The 24490-nt window shown below is 45.8% G+C and overlaps 1 protein-coding gene across 4 annotated transcripts; it reads left to right on the top strand.

The window, feature by feature from the left end:
- The first annotated feature begins 82 nt into the window (after positions 1 to 82).
- SCRN2 (secernin 2) lies at positions 83 to 24170 on the top strand. 4 transcript variants are annotated; one of them, XM_083583280.1, is made up of 8 exons: positions 83 to 757; positions 14782 to 14960; positions 16685 to 16866; positions 18370 to 18569; positions 19273 to 19488; positions 21462 to 21627; positions 22779 to 22959; positions 23900 to 24170. In XM_083583280.1, exons 1-8 carry the CDS (start codon positions 727 to 729, stop codon positions 24059 to 24061), a joined length of 1317 nt encoding a protein of 438 aa, XP_083439406.1. In that variant the 5' UTR covers positions 83 to 726; the 3' UTR covers positions 24062 to 24170. The 4 variants fall into 4 exon arrangements, with proteins under 4 accessions (XP_083439406.1, XP_083439408.1, XP_083439407.1 ...); XM_083583281.1 differs by lacking the exon at positions 83 to 757 and adding an exon at positions 13489 to 13624; XM_083583283.1 differs by lacking the exons at positions 83 to 757; positions 14782 to 14960 and adding an exon at positions 13510 to 13624.
- The last annotated feature ends 320 nt before the right edge of the window (positions 24171 to 24490 follow it).

The following is a 24490-nucleotide window of genomic DNA, read 5'->3' as shown; positions in this document are numbered from 1 at the left end:
AGTATGGTACATATTACAGTTGATTGGTTTGAGATGTGTGTGGCAATTATTTATCAATGGGGAAAACACAGGGACAAGAAACAAACAAACACGACACAAAAGGAAGGCTGGATGAGAGCCCTAGGTAGACCAGAATGCCCCAAATTTGATCTAGTGCCTTTTGCCACACTCTGCGTCGAGTGGGCAAGTTACTAGAGAGCTGAGCAGCTTAGAAGCACCCATACGACCTGCTACATTATGGGATCAGTAGTGGAGCAAACTGTTTTGTAGGACCTCGTTCTCTTCCCCTCATCCCCAAGTGTGCTAAAGTAGAGCAGTTCTAGGGATGCAGAAAAAAGCTATGGCATCAGAATATTCTGTTTTTACGTCTGGAAATATTATTGAGGGTTAGTTGCTGTTTCAAATGAAAAATAAAGGCTGAGCACACACCGAACATTGAAAACGCATGACTGCGCCCTGTCTCACCCCGCAAAGAACATTGGGAAATGCAGTTTGTTAAGGGTCCTGGGGGGGGGGGGCATTGCAGCTTTTTGAAGGATAAGCTACAGTTCCCAGGATTCTTTGGGGTGGAGAGTTGTGTGCTTTAACTAAATGGTGTGTACATGGCCTTAAAGTCTCTGGGTTAGCAGAAAACTACAGCCGTTGCTTTGGTAACAACGATCCCCTCCCTGACCTGTTCCAGCCCAGCTTTTGTTTCTTTCTTGACTTGGCCAGGAGGCAGAAGGCATGTGTTTGTGGGGAGGCAGAGGAGAGAGAGGTATGTAACATCAGGTAATCAAGCTGTGCCATTAAGTCATAATTAGAGGATGTCTTTTTAATGAGGGCTAGCGATTGCCTTAAAAAAAAAATATCAAAAGCTGTAAAATCTCAGGATGTACAGCTCTGGGACGGTTGCTATAGCAACCACCGAATCCTCCCTCACCTGTCCCAGGCATCCCAGGCCTCTTGTATGTCTTGACTTGACTGAACCAGGAAGAGGAGTGCAGCAGAAAAATGTAATATTAATAAATCTTCCTTGGCAAATGTGTGTGGATGCGTGTTAGAACTGCATAGAGCTGCCTCTTTTCTCGTTAATGGGCTATCCCCAGTAAATCAGGAGCCTTTCAGCTGGTTCCTGTAAGTTTAATAATGGACTTTGAATTCATGGTGGGGAGTGCTTTTAAAAATGGGACTTTCTAGGGGTTCGTAGCTGCTCCTCAGGGAGTGGGGTGGGATGTGCTGCTTAAAGACCAAGAGGAGAAGTTGGAAGTGAATTACATTGTTTTTTTAGGAATAAGTTTGGAGTGCTGGAGACCATCCATGAAATATTCCATACATTTAAAGGCCTTTTTAGACACCTAGCCCCTCCCAAACATCTCTGTAGCTTGTAACACAGGTGAAGAGTAGAGGGGCAGTGGACATCTCCCCCCTCCCCACATTAATCCATCCTTAGCTTAACAACCTTAATTATTTTCACATTATGTAGGCTGATAGAGTATTAATTTAAACAGGGCAAAAAAAAATATTCTGTTGCAGACTGGGTGGGAGTGTGTTGTAGTTTTGCATCTTAGAGCAAGGGAGCTGAAAACCAGAGTGAGAGGTGCTCCTGTCATGAAGCTAGCGCAGTTGGTAGATTCTGGATGCCATTAAGGGTAGCAGAGAGAAAATACAGACAGAACTGACCTTTGGTGGTGTATCTCATTCATTTCAATTAGGTTTCTGCAGGAGAACTTTCTGGTAGATTGTGCCTCCTATTCATTAATGGGTACAGAATGCTAGGTTGTGGTGGCTTTGTCTCACGCAACAATATGACTTGGGGTAGTTCATCTTCCTCCTCTCAGTAGCAAATACATGTAGAATTTAAATGGAGTTTCACACCAGTTCAATACTTCACATATATTTCTAAATGCAGGTTCCTGTTTGGGTGATGGAAGTTTCTGTATACAGCAAATTCAAAATCTGAGCATTGGAATGGAAATTTTGGCCCCTTCCTATGCCAATATTGGAATACATTACTAGTGTTGCTTAACAAATCACTCACACTCACACCCCACACCCCCAAATCACCAGCATATCTGTATTTTCCATGAAGGGAAAACTAGCAAAGCTTGTCCTTATAACACTTTGTTATTTGGGAAATCAAATGTTATATCTGAGTTTCAAAAAACGTATCTTTCTCAGGTTTTGGCCACAAGTTCAAATCACCAAAAAGTGGTTATTGGCTCTTTCAACTAGACACTTGGAAAATATAGATAATTTCCCAAGAGGTAACTTACCATGGTAAGCATGCAGCTAATTGGGGGAGAAATCAGAAATTTAGGAACCAGAGAGAGAAGGGGGCTTGCTAACTTGCCTTGTGCGCAATGGGGTAACGTGCTTGCTTTTGGAAAGCTAAAAGCAGAAAAGGCATTCTCAGCATGCGTGTGTGTGTGTGCGCGCACAGTGACACACAGTAAGTCCCGCTATGCTCAGTGAGGCTTATTTTTGGGTAGGTGCATAGAATTGCAGCCCTGAAACTCAAATACCCCATTTTTAAAACTTTGGACTTGCAATATCCTTACTGTGTGTGTGCATGTGTGTTTTGCTATGAATACTGCGACATACATAGATGGATTTATTTGGGAGAATTACCCCCAAATAACTACAGGAAGCAAGGACCTCTCTGTCTTGATGGAGTTCGTTGGTTTGTTATCTGGCGCAGCAAAAGTAATGAAAAATGACTAATTTCAGTATGGATGGTTGCCTGATGCTGGGATTGAAAGATGTGAGATGTTGGCTTACTTTCACCTGAGTGTACTATTGTTCCTGGTAATGGCAAAGAGCAACACGTGATCTGCCCCTCTGTTTGATTTCTCTCTTCTCCTTCAGCACCCCCCTCCCATTCCCTTCATTCCTCTTCCAGTACGGTTTCTTACACATTGGGAGATATGCACTAGGATTTGTCTAGCTGTGAAGTAAATTGGGGTGAAGACTTGTGGGGTTCTGCATTTTGTACCCTAATAAAAGAGTGTGTTTTCTACCCTGCTTCTGTCTGTCTGCTTCAGCAGAAGGGCAGCAAACTGAGAGTATATGGGCAAAGGGGGAACAGCCAGCGGTGAGTTTAGCCTTTTCCAAGGGAAATGTTTCATGCCTAAAAAGAGGTACTGGGAGGCAAGCAAGCTAAGCTCAATATCACACCCTCTGAATTGGTAGTGTTACTTTCCTAATACCCAGTGTGAATGGTCTGTCTAGGGTTGCTCAGTGGCAAAGAGTAACTAACACACCTGCCTTTTTATCAGTCCTTTAGATGGAAATCACAGGGCTCAAACAACGATGAGTAACAGCTCACCAAGTCCCTAAAGCTTTGATACCTAAAACCATCACCACTTATTGCTACCCTGAAACCATCTCCAAAATAATATATCTCTAAAATATAACATAGGGACGCGGGTGGCGCTGTGGGTTAGACCACAGAGCCTAGGGCTTGCCGTTCAGAAGGTCAGCAGTTCGAATCCCCGCGACGGGGTGAGCTCCCGTTGCTCGGTCCCAGCTCCTGCCAACCTAGCAGTTCAAAAGCACGCCAGTGCAAGTAAATAAATAGGTACCGCTCTGAGGGGAAGGTAAACGGTGTTTCCGTGCGCTGCACTGGTTTGCCAGAAGTGGCTTAGTCATGCTGGCCACATGACCCGGAAGCTGTATTCAGGCTCCCTCGGCCAATAAAGCGAGATGAGCGCCGCAACCCCAGAGTTGGCCACGACTGGACCTAATGGTCAGGGGTCCCTTTACCTTTACCCTTAAAATATAACATATAAAACCAAAAAGGTGTAGAAACCTTGAAACCCAGTGCATGTGTTGTAAACCGCTGAAACCATTGCTGCTTGCTGACATTATTAACAAACATAAGTTAATTTACTTGCACAAGAGTAGAGTACATGCAAGGAGCTCTGCTTGGAAACTTCAGTTCTTACAAAACCTTGCTTGATTTTTATCCTAATTTGCTAATAACGTTGTTAAAGAAACCACAATGAAGACATACAGTGCTTTTACAACACGCTGCATTAAAAGGCAACCCACAAGGTATTAGGCACTTGAGAGAAGGGAAGCAGTGCTTGGTGGATTAAAAAAAGAAGCCAGGATTAGGGGGGGGGGATAAAATTTAGTTCAGATTTGGAGACAAATCTATCAAATTTTCAATCTACAAACAATACACAAACTGAAACACGGCCATCCTTTGTATTTGCACTACTACGAATTTTGCTATGCTATTCTTCAGCTGAGCAATGTGTACAAAAATGTACATTATAGGATAAAGTGTGCAGGGAAATGCATATATTCATAAAAATAGCATACAAAATACATTATATTTGGGAAATGTACATACAAAATGTGCATACAAAAATGTGTACCTTAGGAGAAATTTGCGCTAAAATGCTGGCAGTTCCCCCCCCCCCATGTCTACTTTTTTATATACCGTATTTTTTGCTCTATAAGACTCACTTTTTCCCTCCCAAAAAGTAAGGGGAAATGTGTGTGCGTCTTATGGAGCGCATACAGGCTGCGCAGCTATCCCAGAAGCCAGAACAGCAAGAGGGATCACTGTGCAGCGATCCCTCTTGCTGTTCTGGCTTCTGAGATTCAGAACATTATTTTTTCTTGTTTTCCTCCTCCAAAAACTAGGTGCGTCTTATGGTCTGGTGCATCTTATAGAGCGAAAAATACGGTATATAAAAAAGGGAAGCAAATTGATGTGAATAAAATATTGGAAAAATCAGAAACAGCGGGGAGAGAGGTTCGCCCATCCCTAATAAGGATGCAGAAGACATATGCCAGGAACTGATTATCGCCCAGTTATTGTTGGGTAACAACTCCCATCATCCCTCAATCATCTGTCACGCTGGCTGGGGCTGTTGGGAGTTGGAGTCCAACCACAATGGAAGGGCCACAGATTCTTCAGCCCTAATACATGTCCCATGACGCTAAGTCTCAGGTGTCTAGTGACCAGTACCAGTTTACTCTTAATATAGTGCATAACCAATTTATGGAAGTGCTGTCACAAATGGCGATAGCGGCCTCTAGCTTATACGGCTTTAAAGTGGGGTTTGGTCAAATTTATAGCAGCCTCCTCCAACCTGGTGCCTTCCAGATGTTCTTTGACTCCAACTCCCATGAGCCCCAGCCATCCTGGCCAATGGTCAAAGGATGATGGGAGTTGTAGTCAGGAAGGCATCAGGCCGGGGAAGGCTGTCATAGAGAATATTATAGCCATCTCCTGGTTTTAGAGGCACCATGCATTGGAATATCAGTTACTAGGAGACAATGGCGGCTGTCGTTTATTGCTGTCGTTGTGGGCTTCCCACAGCCATCTGGTTGACCACTGTGGGGATCATAGAATTGTAGAGTCGGAAGGGACCACGAGGGTCATCTAGTCTAACCCCCTACAATTCAGGAATATTTTGCCCAACGTGGGGCTCAAACCCACAACCCTGAGATTAAGAGTCTCATGCTCTACCAACTGAGCTATCCTTTGGACAGAGGATGCTGGACTAGATGGGCCTTTGGACAGATCCAGCAGAGCTGTTATTCAGTGGGTGGGGTAAACAGAGAGCATTCTGCACATGAGAAAAATGTTCTCATCTGGATTCAGTGGGGAAATAGAAGGGTTGTTTCTGCGTCACTCTGCTGCCTCCCTCAAAAGCTGCTTGCTTGCCTGCCTTCTTATTGCTTTGAGGATCTCGGGAGCTACGGGCCACTCCAAGATCTGCTGCCTCGCATCCCTTTGCAAGAGCAGACATGGCAGAACAGCTGCCGGCCATTTTCCCGTGGCCACCTTTTACGTGATTTATCATCCATGTTGACAGGAGGGAGGGAATCGCTCAGCCATGTGGAACTGGTCTGGTTTCATACCACCGTGGCAGCGCATGACAAGGCAGAGCTTCTGATGTATGGGATGCTCTGAATCAAAAACTTTTTTTTTTTAAGTTAATTGATACAGAAGAAAACTCTTTCATAGCTGGAAGGAGAATCAGTGCTGGGAAAACTGAATCTAGCTCAGACCCCCACCCCCTGCCCCTGGAGACTGGTGGTGGATGGTGCTAAGGGTCTAGCAAGAAAAGTTCTGGGATTGACCCTGACCCTCTATTAATCTTGAAATGGGGGGGGGCTGGCCCTAGGAATCCTGCTTACTTCACAGAAGTTTTTTTAAAAAATGTTTGTGTGGGTGTCTTTTTTTGGGGGGGAGTGCTTATAAATTGTTGTTGTTGTTGTTGTTCTTCTTCTTCTTCTCTTCCTCCTCCTCCTCCTCCTCCTCCTCCTCCTCCTCCTTATTTTTATTATTATTTTTATACCACTCTTCATTTGTAGATCCCAGGGCAGTTCACAGCATAAAAATACAAGATAAAAGCACAAAATACATAATAAAAACAAGAACAAAAATGAAAAGATAACCCTGCATGACGTTCCTGTCACTTGCAAGGATTTCTTTTCTTTTTCAATTTTTTTAATTAATTTTCCACAAAAATTTTAAGACGAACAAACAAACAAACATACATCCTAATTGTAATTAAACCAATCATAATATCATTGTTAAGCGACTTCCGCAAATCCCCCTGGTTGAATTTCATTGTATATCATTTTAACAGTTTTCCAAAATCAATCTTCTCAAAAGAAATTAACTTGATCACGCTTGCAAGGATTTCTTGGCTATAGCTCAGAACTGCCAGCCTTGTTGGGCTTCACCAGTAGATCAGGGTGATGGATCATATAATTTGGCGTCCTGTTCTCACAAGGGCCAGCCAGACCTCTGTGGGAAGCCCGCAAGCAGGCCTCAACCTCAACAGCCCTCTCCCCTCCTGCGGCCCATGATGCTGCTAGTTCTGATCCCAGACCCCAGTGACTGCCTTGAAGACCAAACTAAGTCCTGCTCAAAAATAGACCCACTGAAGTCAATGAATATGACTAACTTTGCTCCATTCATTTCACTGGGTCTACTTATAAGCCTCTTGGGCTTGCCGATCAGAAGGTCGGCGGTTCGGATCCCTGTGACGGGGTGAGCTCCCATTGCTCTGTCCCAGCTCCTGCCAACCTAGCAGTTTGAAAGCATGCCAGTGCAAGTAGATAAATAGGTACCGCTCCGGCGGGAAGGTAAACGGCGTTTCTGTGCGCTGTGGTTTCCATCACGGTGTCCCGTTGCACCAGAAGCGGTTTAGTCATGCTGGCCACATGACCCGGAAAGCTGTCTGTGGACATACGCCGGCTCCCTCGGCCTGAAAGCGAGATGAGCACCACAACCCCATAGTCGCCTTTGACTGGACTTAACCGTCCTGGAGTCCTTTACCTTTTTACCTACTTAGTTGAATACAACCCTAAATTTGAAAAGAGTGTGATTTGGTCCATGCTGCTTCAACTTCTAGTTCTCCTACCCCTCCCCCCCCCATGATATTTTGAACTGGTTATTTGTCAGGCAGCAGCCTCTTATGGGTTAATTGGTAGTGGAATTAGGCTTTGGAGAGACTTTTGAGTTCACATCCCCACTCATTTTGCAGGGTGATCTCAGGCCATTGTCTAATGTGCTTCACCAGTGCTGTGGTGAGGGTTAAGCAAGAGGTGGCTAAGCCTGACCTGAACTCCTTGGAAGAAGAATGGGATAAACATTGGGTAGAATAGCAGGACCTTCTGGGGTCAAATCAGAAACTGGGACGGACAGCTTCTGTAAATCCGGACCTATCTCTGGAAAATAGTGGCACTTGTGGGGGGGAGGGGTCTGTTAAGGTCCCAGGATCCTTTGGGGGACGTCATGGGCTTTAAATGTGTGCTGAATATCCTTTCAATGTCTAGTGTAGATCTGCCCATTAAAAGCCGCTTTGTAACACATTTCAGGCATAACATTACCACATGGGGAGACTTGTTGCTAACCTCCCTTGGGAATTATCCACTCCCAGTCCCTTTCCGAGCAATGTGTCACACACACTGTTTGAAGAGCACCTGGAGATAGAATCTCCATTACCCAATATATTTGTGGAAGATATTCTCTTCTCCCTCCCTCCCCCCCACCTCACCTCAGCTTATTATTTCAAAACATAAGCGGGGAGGGATGGGAGTTACTCCCTTGAACAGCCGGTCGGACAGGACCAAAGCACTTCCGACCGATCCAGAAGCTACGGTCGACCTGCATTTTTCATCTCAGGTTTTCTGTCACCTCCATGGTGGGAAAAGGGGTACAGGGCGGGGGAGAGAGAGTGTTAAAAAAAAAAAGACTCTAAAATTGAAATGAAAAGGATCTCCCATCCCCACCCAAAATTCTTCGAAACACCCACTCCCAAATCAAACCGTTCTCCTCCAGAATAAATGATGCAAACTTTGCAAACTTTAACGTGTGTAAAGCTTGATTGCATTAAAAATGTGCGCTTTTTAAAATAAAATAATTGATCCATACGTTCTTAAATTATGGAGTGAAAGGTAGAGTGGCCCTTAATAAAATCTACAAGCTCGATTCCCCACAAATTTCAGCTAAATGATGCCAAATGAAGGCTCATCTACACCTGTTTGCAGTCAATCCCTCTTCCTATGCAACTCTGAAAATTATAACTCTGTGGCTGGGGTAGGGGGAGAAATAGGAGTCTCCTAACAATTCTCAGGACCATTTAACAAACTACAGCTGCCACGGTCACGTGCCCAAGAGGTGTTTATTTTTTGTCCCACTGCTTTTGCTGGGAAAACCCCTCTTAATCTTAATACAAGATCTGGATAGAGAGATAAAAGAAGACCCTCCAAGTGTCCCTATTTTCCAGGGACATCCCTGATTTAGAGAACCCGTCACGGTTTCTGATTTGATCCCAGAATGTCCCACTTTTCCTTAGTATGTTCCTATTTTCGTTGGAGAAATGTTGGATTATATGGAGTTATCTGCCCCCCCCCCCGAGCTGTCTGAAGGCAATCCTGTGTAGGGAAGTGGTTTTTTTTTTTAAGGGGGAGGGGTTTAATGTTTTATTGTGTTTTTATCTATGTTGGAAGATGCCCAGAGTAACTGGGGCAACCCAGTCAGATGTGTAGGGTATAAATAGCAAATGATCATTATGAAATAGGACGTTCCTATTGTCACCAGAGAAATGTCGGAGGGTATGTAAAAAGGCCTTTCCAAAGTATCACACATCACTTTGGAATTCAACATGAAGGGCAGAACTTTCTTGAAGGGTGAGGTTCCAACTCCTGAAGGTGGAGTCTCTGGGCCATAGCTCAGAAAGCTCAGACTGGATTGAGATCCAGCCTGAACCAACCGGTTGCAGAGGAGGAAAACCTATGGGTGACGCAACAGGGTGTAACATCCATATAAATAATGCCTGGGGTAGAAATTGGAGGAGGCCACCGGACCAGCAACTCCAACTCTGTAAGGGAGTGTGTCTTGTTATCTGTATCTTACTTTCTCCACCCTTGTCCTCTTTTTTGTTGTTGTTGTTGATTGTTTGTTTTTAAATCAAGTGGACACTTTCGCTTACTCCAAAGAACTTGCTCAGGCTTGATTTAAGTGGGTGCAAAAATTGGAGCCGGATCTAAAGGAGGGTGTCACAGTCACAGGCCAATTGGGAAATGGGTGTGTACCCAAAAAGGGAGAATCACTTGCACCCACCTGGCAGTGCTCAGAGAGCGTGTGAAGCGTAAACATGGGACTTAAGATGCCCAGCAGCAAGGTAAGCCTTGGAACCAAAGGCCTGGTTATCATCCCTGAGTACTTGCACTCTTAATGGTTTTTACAAGACATCTGTCAAATCACCATTTTTCTAGGTTTTACCTGGGCTTCTTGCAACTTTTTTCTTTAAGGCTACAGTAGATCCATATTATTAGGGACGCGGGTGGCGCTGTGGGTTAAACCACAGAACCTAGGACTTGCCGATTAGAAGTTCGGCGGTTCGAATCCCCGCGATGGGGTGAGCTCCCATTGCTCGGTCCCTGCTCCTGCCAACCTAGCAGTTCAAAAGCATGTCAAAGTGCAAGTAGATAAATAGGTACCGCTCCGGCGGGAAGGTAAACAGAGTTTCCGTGAGCTGCTCAGGTTCGCCAGAAGCAGCTTAGTCATGCTGGCCACATGACCCGGAAGCTGTACGCCGGCTCCCTCGGCCAATAAAGCGAGATGAGCGCTGCAACCCCAGAGTCGGCCACGACTGGACCTAATGGTCAGGGGTCCCTTTACCCTTTACCTTAAATCCATATTCTTTTTAAAGAACAGAACAGTAGTTCAGTCTCCCCAATTGTAGATTGCCGTAGCGCTTCTCTTCCATCTTTTTAAAAAAGGGATGGTTTTCAGGTGTGCAAAGATGTTTTGGGTCGGTTGGCCTATTGCCACACATGTACAGTTTGGCACAACCTCACTACTGCCTTTCTTGACAATCACATTTTTAAAAACTGTCTTTTAATTGCCCCATTTGCCTATTTTTTTTAAAAAATAAAATATTTATGCAGTAGTATTTAAATGAAAAAGTGCTTCACGCAAATTTTTAAATTGATTTTAAAATGCTACATTTCCAGTCTTTCCAAACACCTCCATTTTTCAAATAACCCCACCCCCAACATTCTGCTTTTTAAAAAGTAATTGCAGAATCTCACTGACTTTTTTAGTCTTTAGTGCGACTTTTATAAAATGGTTTTAATGGTAGTATTAATTTGAGAATTGCATACTCAGTAATCCCCATTTGTATGAAAGCTGGTAAGACTGCTTGATAAAATTGCTCTATCTGTGAGTTGCTGTTACTGATGGCATGTTTCTGTTGTTCTTTGTAATGTTTTGAAAAAAACATAAAACATTAAATAACAGCCACAGACTTCGGGGGGGGGCGGTGTTAGAAAAGTCACAAGGAAATCCACTGAATATTTTGGGATGAATTAAAGATGAATGGGAAAATACATAAACACCACACAGGCAAATCAGGATGAATGCACTTTGTTGTAGAACTGCCCTGTAAACAAACCAGAACAAATGCTGAATAAGGACTGGACCTAGTCTAACCACTGCATAATCTCTGTGCAAGCAAATCAGGATAAACATGGAATAAACAGGTCATCTGCAGGCACCTTTGGATTTTGTACCTTGAGCATCACAAGGTTATTTTGGTACCCTGTCAAAGAGTCCTAGGGATGGAGTAGAGGAGATTTGGGAGGGTCAAGGACAGATTAGAAAGGAGAAGCAAACCTCAAGAGTTTAGAGAGGCATGTCATGAACTAAAATGATCTGTTTATTCAGCATTCATCCTGTAAATTTTTGCACAAAGTTTGTGGGGAGCTTAGATGGTGCTGACTATTAACTGAGTGTCCAGTCTTATTTGCTTGTGTTGTGTATACGATGTGGCGTCAAGCAATTGTGATCCCACACGCTTTCCAGTTCATCACTCTCCTTATCACAAAAAGCCAGCAACTTTAGTTCTGTGGTCCAAATTTGTTGGTATGTGATTGAATCCCACCCAAAAACAGCAAGAAACCGGAAGGGGGCTGAGGCAGAGCTTGGACCGAGATATTTACCTGTCTGATGCCAATTATTATTATTATTATTATTATTATTATTATTATTTATTTGTACCCCGCCCATCTGGCTGGGTTTCCCCAGCCACTCTGGGCGGCTTCCACAAAAACCAAAAATACACTAAGATGTCACACATTAAAAATTTCCCTGAACTGGGCTGCCTTAAGATGTCTTCTGAATGTCAGGTAGTTGTTTATCTCAAGATGGCATCCCCCTGCCATTCCAGAAGTTGACCAAACTCCAACACTGGCGATGGGATAGCGCACCTCACGGCAGCAGACAGGCCATGTGGCAAACACAAAAACTCATGCCACCGTACCCCATCCTCTGCTGGCTGAGGCAGCCTCTACCCTCTGCCTAATGGTAGTGCCAACCCTCCATGAAGCATGTGGGCTTGCCAGACATGGAGCACAATCCGCTGGGAAATTCTGCCCCATCAAAATGAATGGGAAAGCACAAGAGGGCGGACAGAGGCTAAAGATAGGAAAGCAGTAGCAGATAAGAAGGAACTGTAAACACTTGACCAGCTGCATTAGGTCCCTTCTCCCTACTCAAAGAGACATTCGGCAGATGCAGCTTCCCTAGGGCGCCAATTTGAAAGACCAAAGTCTGCCAGTGAATTTAGAACCAACAGCCTGGAGATGAAGAACCATCAAAGACCATCTTATGTGGGCTTGATGGTATCTGAAGCTGGCAGACCCCAGTTTCCAGAAGGCAGAGACCCCCGACCTCCAAGGTCAACAACTTCTGGCTGCATTATAGTCAAGAGCTACGGAAGCTGGATTGCCAGGCAATTTCTCAGGGGTTCACCAAGGCCTGTTTCTCAACTGTGAGCAGCCTGTTTTCATCCAAGCTGGTCATTTTATGTACCTTGTAACATAAAGGATGTGGTTTCTGTTTGCTTGTTTTCCTCTACCCTCCCCATCCCTTTTGTCTTTTGTGCCCTGACCTTCTAGACTGTAAGCCTGAGGGAAGAGATGGTGTTGTTTTTATTTATCTCTGCGAGCGAAGAATTGGGGGGGGGGGAATATTTAAATAAAATAAAAATGATAGTAAGGCCAGTCTCCTGTATATTTAATAGTTGTGGAAAAGAGGGCCTCCTAGCAGGTGAATTTCAGCAGATGTAGCTTGCATGAGCAGCTGTCAGATGCCTTTCTGGCCTGGCTCCAGGGATGGCAAGCTACACCTGCTGAAACTCCCTCTTGTACTAAACGCTTAAAGTCCCAGGAGCCCTATCCTTCTTGAAGCTGGGCATCTTCGGTGTGCAAGACCACAATGGGTTCAGCACCGGATTACTAAATACATAGGCAGAGCAGGCACTAGCCTTTTAGGGGCCCCGCGACAACAGATCAAAATAATATGGATTTGATCTTGAAATGAAATTACAATCAAGCTGTGTTTGTGGGAGGGGGTGTGTGCTATTGGGGTTTTTTTGTTTTGTTTTATTATGTATTTTGCATTCTCATTTTGTATTTTCCTGTTGCAAACCGCCCTGGGCTCTTCCAGTGAAGAGTGGTAGACACATTTAACAAAACAACAACAATGGGGGTTCATTGGGAAAATTTCCTGCCTCGTGAGAAGACCTTTTTTCTTTTGTGCCCTAACCTTCTAGACTGTAATCTTGAGGGAAAAGATGGTGTTGTTTTTATTTATCTCTGCGAGCGAAGAATGGGGGGCGGGGGATATTTAAATAAAATTAAAATGATAGTAAAGCCGACCTCCTGTATTTGGACTTTCAAAACGAGGTATTTGGACTTTCCACCTCGGGGCCCCCAAGCACCTTAAGTTGGGCCAGGTTGTGTCTGCAGACACTTGAGTAATTATTTTCTTTACTTCGCTTTGGCCACTCTTAAGAGAAACCTTCGTTTCACGTACTGGGCTCGGTACGTGATCGAAGGGCGCCCTCTAGTGTCCTTCTGGGGCAACGACAGCGTCACAACCCCCCAAGCCCCGCACACGTTTTCTTAATAAATCATCGAGGCAGCTCCAAACATAAGCCGGCCCTAGCGCCGCCGGTTCTCCGATGCCGTCTTCAGCTTTGCAAAGTTTGACCCCGGTTCGCTGCAGACGGCGGACTCGTCTCCTCCCTGAACGCGACAGATCCGGAAGTCGCGGTGGGGGAAGGCTAGTCGGGGCTCCTGCCTCCTGCATCGGAAGCCTGTAAGAGCCGTGGGGGATTGGGGGCTGCTGGGAGGGAGTGCAAGCGCGAGAAAGGGATTTTATCAAGGGATATAATATTTTATCAAGGGCTAGAATATAACTCTGCAGGCCCTGGGCAAAGCAGAAGGGGGAACAGCTGCAAACGTAGTAGTAAATAGTAAACGGACCGGCATGGTAAATCGGCTCGATTGCAGGAGGAGGAGGAGGAGGAGCGAGCGAGCCGTTTCAAAAAGGGATAAATTGCGAAGGACCTGCGAGAGTTAGGAAAAAGTGCAGTAGTCACCGCCAAGCCCTGGCTGCTGCATGGGTTGGGGGAGGTAGGGCGATCTTTGTAAAGTATCATTGAGCAGCGTCCCCACCCCGGAAGGCCTGCTAGGATAGACGTGGGTGAGTCGGTGGGTGCATAATAATAATTAATTTATTTTATTATTTGCACCCCACCCATCTGGCTGGGTTGCCCCAGCCACTCTGGGAGGCTTCCAACATAGATAGAAGCATAATAAAACATCAAACATTAGAAACTGCACTGTGGCACATGCCCTCTTACTGTGCATGCCATGAAAAAGTTACAGGGTGCAAGGTTCTCTGCCATGCATAGCACGCACTGGAGAGGGAGCAGGGCTTTAAATATTGCACGCACGCACACACACACACACACAAAAGGCTTGTGAAAAGTTTGGGCCCTGCAAAGGGGTTGGGGGAGGGAGAACATTAGGAAGCAGGGGCGGCCAGGGCTTTTTTTCCAGCCGGAACTCGCTGGAACTGAGTTCCGGTGCATTTAAGGTGGGTGCCTTGCCATTATAAGAGAACAGTAGAGGCATAATTGGTGAGTTCCAGCACCTCTTTTCATACAGGTGTTTGTAGGAGTGGCATATAAGCATTTAAAGGAGCCTACTGTTGCTGTTTGTGACTGCTATCTTTGCATACCTTGAGCTGACAAGTCTACGATCCTAACCGCGCTTTCTAGGGAGTAGGTCACACCGAATTCAGCAGGGCTTCGTTTTGAGTAGGCATGCTTAGCACTGCATTGCACAGTAGCTTCAAATAAAGTGGGAGAGACTTTCCCGCCAGGTCAGAAAGCAGAGAGAATCTCATACAACACTTAGCAGGAGTGGAAGCTACAATCTCCAGCTGTTGTCTTGTGGTCTTGCCTATAGATAGAATGGCTGACCCTCCTCCCTGTGGACCCTCCTCCTGCGACTGCTTCGTCTCTCTTCCCCCGGCCTCTGCGGCCAGAGAGGTCATATTTGGCAAGAATTCTGACCGTCCGAGGGATGAAGTCCAAGAGGTAGTCTATTTCCCAGCCAGAAGCCATGCCAAGGGGGCAAAGGTCCAGGTGAGCTAAAGTCCAGCATGCAGTATAGGAGCATGGAGCTGCATTTGTGGGAGAGGGTTATGTTCTAGAAAGTAATGAGAAGTCACATCTCCAGCGTATCCATTGCTGCGGTCCATCCTAAATCAGGGCACGCAAACCACCCCCAATTACTGGCATATACATTCTCCATGAACAAAACACTTTTCCAAACAGTAATCAGGTTTGCAGGTAGTGCTAAGCCAAACTATGCTTTATCAAACTCTGGTTTAGCACACTGGTCCTCAAACATTTTTTTCTGGGCCACACTTAATAAATATTTTGCTCCTGCCACCCCAAAATTTTGTTGATAATTGGAAAACGAAAAGATCACAACTAGTATTGTCGTCAGTATGACCTGATGCTTTTTGTTCTCATTTTGAAAATATATCTATCCATATTCTGCAAATAAAAACAATTGCTTTATACTACACTGAAATGTTTAAATGCTCGCTTGTCCTTGAATCTTCCTGCCACACTTGTCGTTATCTCCTGGCACATCAGTGTGGCTTGCCATACTTGTTGAGAACTGCCAGTTTAGCATGAACATATGGAGTCCATGGTGACTTTGCTTCTACTGCTTTGCTGTGCGCTAGCCTGTGGTTTGGCCTAACATGCCGTCTGAACCTGGGCTCATGGTTTCTCTTGCTCCAGACAAACCATGAACTGCAGCCAAGGCTTGTTCTTGTTTGCATCCCATGGTCTGTGCAGGAGACAAACCATAAGCTCAGGTTTGGGCAGTGTGCTAAGGCAAACCATGGATTGGCTCCCTGCAAAACAGCAGGACCAGAAAAGGAGCAAAGCAGCTGTGATCTTCCCTCAAGTAGCCTGCACACTCGGCATTATGTGTGAATTGAGCCACTCTCAGAAAAGAGGTGGCAGAATCTGTCCTTAATGCACTGCCAGACCTGCCGTTCCAGAGTCCTGTGTACCATTCTGGGTACTAACGTTTTAAGAAAGACGTCAGGAAATTGGAGTATGTATAGAGGATGACAAGTTATGTTCAGGTTAGCACCTTGGAGCACAGTGAAGTTGTGTGTGTCCGTCCCTGTCCCCCCGAAGAATGTTTATTGCTCAGATAAGCCTTGGCGTCCAGCCCGCTTCGGTTGTGCAGTTCTGCTGGGCCTCCGGACTTCAAAGGCCACATTCCAAAGGCTCTGAGCAAACGCAGAGTTTAACGCAGCAGCCAGAGAAAGCTGCAAGCTCCAATGCGTTCTTCAGTGTGCTTAAATAAAATCCACTCAGGATCTTAGCAGCTAGAAGCAGTTTTTATTTACAGCAGACTATCCATTGTCTATCACAGCGAACAGCATCGTGAAAACACGTCCTGTCTCCTCAAAAGCGAAAGTAGAGAGAAAGAACAAAGGCTGGAGACTCTCGGATATGACGAATCTCCCCCCTCCTCCCAATTTGTACACTCTGAGCTGTTTAACCCTGTAAGCTCAGGTTCTCCTCACACACACCCCCATTGAAAAGCTCTTTTCCCCATAGCTGTTCACATCAGCACAGCTTCATTAGTGTCAGATTCATTTCAGTAGGGTGCTGATGGAGAAGGGATATCTTTACCCTATGTAAAGATGAATTAGGAATGGCTTGAGAAACGACGCATCGAACAGGGAAGCGTATCACTCTTTTTTTGTGAGCAAGACAACAAAAATAATGAAAGCGCCAGCGTGGACTTTTGTTTCAAAGGCTGCCTTTCTTCCCAGTGCACATATATTGAAGTGGACCAGGTTGAGAAGACCCATGCGGTCATTCTCAGCCGACCAGCCTGGCTCTGGGGAGCCGAGATGGGGGCCAACGAGCACGGGGTCTGCATCGGCAATGAAGGGGTGTGGACCAAGGAGCCCGTGGCAGAGGAAGAAGCCTTGCTGGGCATGGATCTGGTCAGGTAAGAGGAGACATGTTGGGTGGCTGTGAATCATCAGCTTGTACTCAAGCTGTATTCTCTGCTCCTCTGTAATCGCATGGCTGGCCATGGGCATAGCCAAGATTTTTGTTAGGGGGCAAGCTTTCATTAGGAGGTCAGAATTTCAGATTTGTATTGATTTTTATTGACTTAGGGGGTGCAGCTGCCCCCTACCCCCCCTGGCTGCACCCATGCTGCTGGCCCACATGGAGGCTGAGATACTGTCATTGCACCTGGACAAAGATGGTCTGGCCTCAGTTCTTGCATCTGTATAATGGGAATGACAGTGAACACCCTCTCAATAATTGTTCTGAGAATTGGTGAGCTAAGAAGAGTTACAGCACTATTGGGTCCAGTCGTGACCGACTCTGGGGTTACGGTGCTCATCTCACTTTATTGGCTGAGGGAGCCGGCGTACAGCTTCCGGGTCATGTGGCCAGCATGACTAAGCCGCTTCTGGTGAACCAGAGCAGCGCACGGAAACACTGTTTACCTTCCCGCCAGAGCGGTACCTATTTATCTACTTGTACTTTGACGTGCTTTTGAACTGCTAGGTTGGCAGGAGCAGGGACCGAGCAACGGGAGCTCACCCCGTCACGGGGATTCGAACCGCCGACCTTCTGATCGGCAAGTCCTGGGCTCTGTGGTTTAACCCACAGCGCCACCCGCGTCCCTTTTTACAGCACTATAGTTGTTCATAATAGGAAAACAGCATCCCTGGTAGGTTTGAACACCTCCAACGAAGGAGGGTCCACATTCCAAGGCAGTCTGTTACACGATTAAACAGCTGAAATCATCGGGAAGTTCTCCCTAATGTTTAATAAGAAAGCTTTTTCTTGTAATTGAAGCCATTGGTTCAGGGCCTGCCTTGTCGAACTGCAGAAAACTAATTGCTTCATCATCTATATGACAGCCTATCAAATATTTGAAGGTGGCTATCATATGTGTCCCCCCTTTAATCTTTCCCCCCAGACCAAATAAGAATCGCAATAGCAAGCTGTTGTAATTGGTGTCCTTTAAACCTGGGTCTCCCACAGTATTGGCAGATATTGGAAACTTGTTTATTTCTGAAGCCTTTTTAGTCCAGTTACTGCAAAATTCCCGACTGGATGAACGAAAGTGTGTCAAACACTGTCTGATTTTTTAATAGCGATCAGTCACGGTTTGCAAATCATCTTACTTAAAAATCGCTGGTTCGCCTAAAAGCCTCTTTAAAAAAAAATCTATGTTGAGAAAATATATTGCTTTTTAAAGAATACTGTAATTAAAGTTTGGTGCATCAGTTAGGGCAGACGTGGTTAATCTGAGGGCTTTGAGCTGTTGCTGGACTACAACTCCCATCATCCCTGACCAGTGACTCTGTTGGCTGGGGCTCATGGGAAGTGGAGTCAACAACGACTAGAGAGCCACTGGTCATCCATCCCTGAGTAAATTAGTTCACAGCCAGGTTTGCAGAGGCAGTAATGGCTAAATAATGTATTTCAGGCTCGGTTTGGAGCGGAGCAGCAGTGCCCAGGAAGCAGTCCAGGTTATAACAGCCCTCCTGGAACGTTACGGCCAAGGGGGCAGTTGCAAGGAGGAGCCGACCCCCTTCATTTACCACAACACCTTCCTCCTTGCGGATCGCACTGAAGCCTGGGTTGTAGAAACAGCCGGGCGGTTTTGGGCGGCTCAAAGGATTCGAGGTGAGTGCATTGCAGAAAGAGATGACAGGACACCTTAGATCTTAACAGATACACAGAACTATCTGGCGTTGCTCTTTTGCGAACGGTCTGGGCTTTTGTTTGCTTACTTTGCCGAGATTCCTGGTTCAGATTCTGCTCTGAGAAAAGTTCAGTTCAGAACCCTGTATGTGGTTAGAAAGGGCGTCTCCACCCCCATCGTTCAGCCCAGACAAGGAGGTCCAGCTCTGAGGGCCTTCTGGCGGTTTCCTCACTGTGAGAAAAGTGAAGTTACAGGGAACCAGGCAGAGGGCCTTCTTGGTAGTGGCACCCGCTCTGTGGAACGCCCTTCCATCCAATGTCAAGGAAATAAACAACTATCTGACTTTTAGAAGACATCTGAAGGCAGTCCTGTTCAGGGAAGTTTTTGATGTTTGATGTTTTATTGTGTTTTTAATATTCTGTTGGGAGCCACCCAGAGTGGCTGGGGAAACCCAGCCAGATGGGCGGAGTATAAATAAATTATTATTATTATTATTATTTATTTAGAATGTTGGACTAGGACCTCGGATCTCCTTCGAGGAAAAAGGAAGTATATAAATGTAATAAATAAATGAAACCTCGGGCTGCTGAGATGTATTATGGAATTGTATTCCAGATCGGCTAAGCCTTTTCAAACTTCCCGCTGGTTGAGCAGGATCTCCTTGTCTCTCCTCCCACCCTGCAGAAGGTGCCCGGAACATTTCCAATCAGCTGAGCATTGGTACCGACATTACCTCTGAGCATGCGGGCCTCAGGCAACATGCCCGGGAGCAGGGATGGTGGAGTGGCCAAGGGGCGTTCAGCTTCCTGGAGGTGTTCTCTCTCACCCACCAGCCTGTGCGCATGGAGGCGGCCAAAGCTCGCTATTGTGCTGGCCAGCAGCTGCTGCACCAACATTCAGGTGTGTATCCCAAATACGTAGAGGTGTAGGGTTTTGGAAGCTTGTTTTTTGTTTTGTTTTGAAATGATTTTTATCTGATTTTACAAATGCAAAGTTATATAAAAGAATCCAAATGCAGTGGTACCTCGGGTTACAGACGCTTCAGGTTACAGACTCCTTACAGACAGTGATAGTACCTCAGCTTAAGAACTTTGCTTCAGGATGAGAACAGAAATCGTGCGGCAATGGGAGGCCCCATTAGCTAAAGTGGTACCTCAGGTTAAGAACAGACCTCCAGAAGGAATTAAGTTCTTAACCCGAGGTACCACTGTATATATCCATATACAGAGTTTCCTCCGAATCTCGGAACTCCCAACCCCTCCATGGGGACCTATTCTAAACATTTAATACTACATATTCTTCAACCTTCGGCCCTCCAGATGTTTTTGGCCTACAACTCCCATGATCCCTAGCTAACAGGACCAGTGGTCAGGGATGATGGGAATTGTAGTCCAAAACATCTGGAGGGCCAAAGGTTGGGGGTGCCTGTTTTTTATCAATCCATGGTAATTGTTACGCTACAAGTGAAATCGAAATCCTGCTAATGTTTCCATCTGCTTACAGTGGTCTCCTAAATAACTTAGTTTTTCCCCGTTCTTTTATAAAGTTTTTGTCCTCTTGGTTTCTGGGTTTTCCAGTCAGTTTTGCCATTTTGGCATAGTCAGTCAGCTTGGTTTGCCACTCCTCTCTGGTAGGGACTTTGTCTTCTTTCCAACTCTGGGCCAATAACATCTGAGCGGTTGTTGTTCCATACATGAAGAGTCTTTTCTGCTCCTTTGGTATATCGGTACCTGTAATTCCTAATACAAAAGCTTCTGGTTTCTTAACAAAGGTTATTTTAAGCATTTTTTTTCATTTCATTATTTTTTATCTCCCAGAAATCTTTATTATTATTATTATTATTATTATTATTATTATTGGCTTTGTGAAGGGAAGCGTGTCCCATAGAGCCGCTTAATGTTGGTTCAGATAGTCAGAAGCACAGCCCAGCTGGTCATGTGACCCCACTGGGGTGGCAGCTGGAAATGCCAACATCCTCCTGGTTGCCTAGCAAGCATCACTCAAGGAAGACACAGAGAACTTAGCATTTGGTTTGCAGCCCCATAATGTAATGTAACAGATCTATTTAAAGTTGTGGTTTTAGATGTAGGCCAGAAGATCTATGCGGTAGTACAGTCGTACCTTCGTTTACGTAAACCTCTGGTTACATAAACTTCGGGATGAGTGCGCGGCAAACCCAGAAGTATTTTACCGGGTTTTGCCATGCGTGCATATGCAAAAGCAGTCTGCGCATGTGCAGAAGCGGTCCTCGGGTTGTGGAAACCTCGGGATCTGACCAGACCTCCGGAACAGATCCTGTCTGCAACCGGAGGTACCACTGTAATGGATAGATCTCTCTTTAATGCTGGCATCGGATTGCGAGATTGGTTACCTTGAGACTCCTGGCTCTCACGTTTCTGCCCATTCTGTTTGGTGCGGTGGTTAGGCGTTGCATTTGGGCATAGGGGAACCCAGCTATCATCTGATGCAGAGAGAGTCCTTATGAGGACATGCAGAATGCCTCCCTTTGCCCTTAACACTCAGGAACCTCACCTAGTCCTTCTGCATGTCGGTTTGGGTGGGGCAGAAATTAGTCAAGAGGAAGTGACTCTTACACAAGTAATAAGGCCCGGCCCAGGACATTTTGGCCCCCGATTCAGAAAGTCCAAATGGGTGACCATTTTCCAACAGGGCTCATGTGGGAAACTTTCCCAGTGGATTGTGCCCAGTTGGTCCGCCTGCCTCCCACTTTGCCACGCTTGACGGTTCCCCAAATCTGTCCCCTTGCCTTGGCTCCATAGTAGAGCAAGCCTCCATCGAGTATTTGCAAATTCTGACACCCTCTTCTTCTGGAATCGGTACAGTTTCCCATCTTCCTCTTCACTGATGTGCAGGGCAGATCACCGCAGAGACCATTATGACCATCTTGAGTGACAAGGCCAGCGGGATCTGCGTCGATTCGGAAGGTTTCTGCACCACAGGAAGCATGGTGTCCGTCCTGCCGCAGGATCCCCACCTGCCTTGCATCCACTTCTTCACAGCCACGCCAGACCCTTCCAGGTAAGCCAGAAGCTCCTGCTTCATTAAAATTGGTGAGTGCACCTGCCAAGTTGAGAGAAGCCCTGCTGGCCAACCAGAACAGCTATTGGAAGTGCATTTGTTATTTCAGGTGAGTTCCTTATTTCCCAGTAATTTATTGGAATGGGAAAGAGTTTTATTTGAACAAAATAAATGCACCTTTTACACTTACTGAAGACCAGTCTCCAACCAATACATAATCTATGGAACGGGATAAGTATGACATAATCTGAAATTATCTTACTTGTAAAACATTGTTTTCATCCACTAGCCTCCACCTTGAGATACTTATAATGATATGGTTGTGAGAAAGTTCATCCTGTCAGTATTTTATGCTTCATTTAATAGGTTCCTTTTTCTGCAGAACTTTCCGAAATATGTTTTTTTCCCCAGAAAGCTGTTTTTTTGCCCCCTAACAAAGGTATAGGATAGGTGATACTGAAATTAAACGATGAATAAAAGGAGTACAGTTGTACCTCGGCTCCCGAACGCCTTGGGAGTTGAGCATTCTGGCTCCCAAACGATTGAAAACCAGAAGTGTTTTCCAGTTTTTGAACATTCTTTCAGGAGCTGAACATCCGATGGGGCTTCCATGGCTTCCGATTGGCTGCAGGAGTTTCCTGCAGCCATTCAGAAGCTGCGCTTTGGAAGTCAAACATTTCGGAAGTCGAACGGACTTCCGGAACGGATTCTGTTCAGATTCTGAGGTTCGACTATATTCAAAAATCTTTACATCTCAGATTAAGTAAAATGGCAGTAAATCAGTGCGAACTCTTCTCAGGACATGAGTGCGATAACCCTCTCCATCAGGTGCTCCGCAGCAACTGTGAATCAGCAACCATGCTGCCTCTAAGACTTGGAGGTTTGCATGCAGCCATCCTGACTAGGAGCCACTGGCAGCGTAATCCTGCATGACATTGTCTCACCGTATTTTAAAATTTGTCCAAGTTGGTGGTCACCGCTTTGAGCATCAGAAAAGCAGCACATTGCATTTTTGTTTTAATTGTTTTTAGTTTTTTTAATATATAAATCATGTTGTCATGTTCATATTATCCTTCTGTGTTTTTGGGGAACCGTTTGATTAAGAGTGTCGGGTACATTGTCCAAATCCTCTCCTCTCTCCTGCTCGGCAGGTCGATCTTCAAACCCTTCATCTTCGTTCCCAACGTCACTTTCTTTCACCAAGTGCAATCGCCGACCTTCGGCGACAAAGACCCCATCAGGGAGACGCCCAGGTTTCAGAGATGGGTGGACCGACGGCACAATCTCTACAGGGAACACCAGTTAGTCCTGGACACCATGGACCGCAATGAGGTGAAGCCCTGAAGAACCACTTGCAGTTACTGTAGATCGGGGCTGGGGGACTTATACCACCTCCGGATGTTGTCGGACTACAACTCCACTAATCTCTGGCCCTTTCCCACATGTTCTCATTCTGAACTCTTTCCTCTAGCCCAGCTCCTTGTCACCTGATATTTCCCAAACTGACTTCCACTTTCCATGTTCTCTGAACTCTGCTCGTTGGCTGCCTTATTTCTAGCTCTCTCTTTCCATCATCCTTTCTGTCTCCAATCACTTCCTTTCTCATTGTTTTTATTAAAGATTTTTGGGTTACAAAAGTACATAACAGTCGTACCTTGGATCCCGAATGCCTTGGTACTCGGACGTTTTGGCTCCTGAACACCACAAACCCGGAAGTGACTGCTCCAGTTTGCGAACGTTCTTTGGAACCTGAATGTCTGACTGTGCTTCTCTGGCTTCCGATTGGCTGCAGGAGCCTCCTGCAGGCCAATCGGAAGCCGCGCTTTGGATTCTGAACCCTTTGGAAGTCGAATGGACTTCCGGAACGGATTCCGTTTGACTTCTGAGGTACGACTGTACATCATCTCTGCTTTCAGATCATAAAGTCCTTTCTACAGAACGCCTCTAATCACTTTCCACCTGCTATTCTCCATTTCTTGTTGCTCTTTGTCTTCCCTTCTCTTTACCACCCAGCCAGGGTTTGAACAGCCCTGACTCAGGATGTGGTCCCACCCAGTTGTAGCTCCAATGCATTACCCCAGCTTTTCATGAAACCTTGCGGGTGAGCGAATTGGCTTCCAAGTCCGCCTTTCCACCCCCCAGATGACATCAAGCATGGGTATTGAGGGGCGGCATCTGCCATGCCAGGGATACATGACAAATGAGTTATGGCAACACCCTAAGGTCCCCATAATTAATGCCCCGTTCTTTCTCTCTCCCCCCCCCCCCCCAGCATGAGCGCCAGAGACTCCAAGAAATTATGCGGAAATTTCAGCGGCAAGCCCTGGAGGCCATGAAGAACCTGCTGGCGGGCTCCTTCACTCTGAAACCCCAGGAGCTGGCTGACCTCTTCTATGACTGTGTGGTCACAGAAATCAAGTTATATAAACAGTAAGATCCCTATCAGGGCAGAGAGATTGAGGTTCGTTCCCGAGACCACTGAGAGTTCCACGTGTGAAACAAAACCCTACTTGGATTATATGATATGATAATGCTGCACCTTTTTTAAAAAACAAAACCTTAAAATTGTGGAGTTGGCATAGGCAGCCTTCAGAATTCATTGTTGCTGCAAGAGTGAAGACCACGGGCATGGTTGTGGCTTTGAAAAGTTCGTGAAGGCTGGTGGTTCTGAAATGTGGAGCAGCCTCTGCGTCTTAAGGGCTACAGACAAACAAGGGAAGTGGGTAGCACTTTAGTGCACTTCTGGAACCTCCAACTGGCTACTGTCAGAAGCAATGAGGTAGAGCGAGAGAAGACATTTGGAATTGTTTGGCCTGAGCTGTTGGGGACACACTAGATAGATCTCAGTCTGCAAGATAGATGG

This window comes from Podarcis filfolensis (assembly GCF_964270895.1).
Source record: "Podarcis filfolensis genome assembly, chromosome: 13".
Classification (NCBI taxonomy): domain Eukaryota; kingdom Metazoa; phylum Chordata; class Lepidosauria; order Squamata; family Lacertidae; genus Podarcis; species Podarcis filfolensis.
Note: the sequence above shows the minus strand (reverse complement) of the source record. Positions and strands in the feature narration are given on the sequence as shown.

Excerpts from the sequence above, each read along its gene's own strand:
- SCRN2 (XM_083583280.1), top strand. The coding sequence starts at position 727 with ATGTGTTTGTGGGGAGGCAGAGGAGAGAGAG. Across the intron at positions 16,867-18,369 it reads CTGGGCATGGATCTGGTCAG|GCTCGGTTTGGAGCGGAGCA; the intron begins GTAAGAGGAGAC and ends AATGTATTTCAG. Across the intron at positions 19,489-21,461 it reads GCTGCTGCACCAACATTCAG|GGCAGATCACCGCAGAGACC; the intron begins GTGTGTATCCCA and ends ACTGATGTGCAG.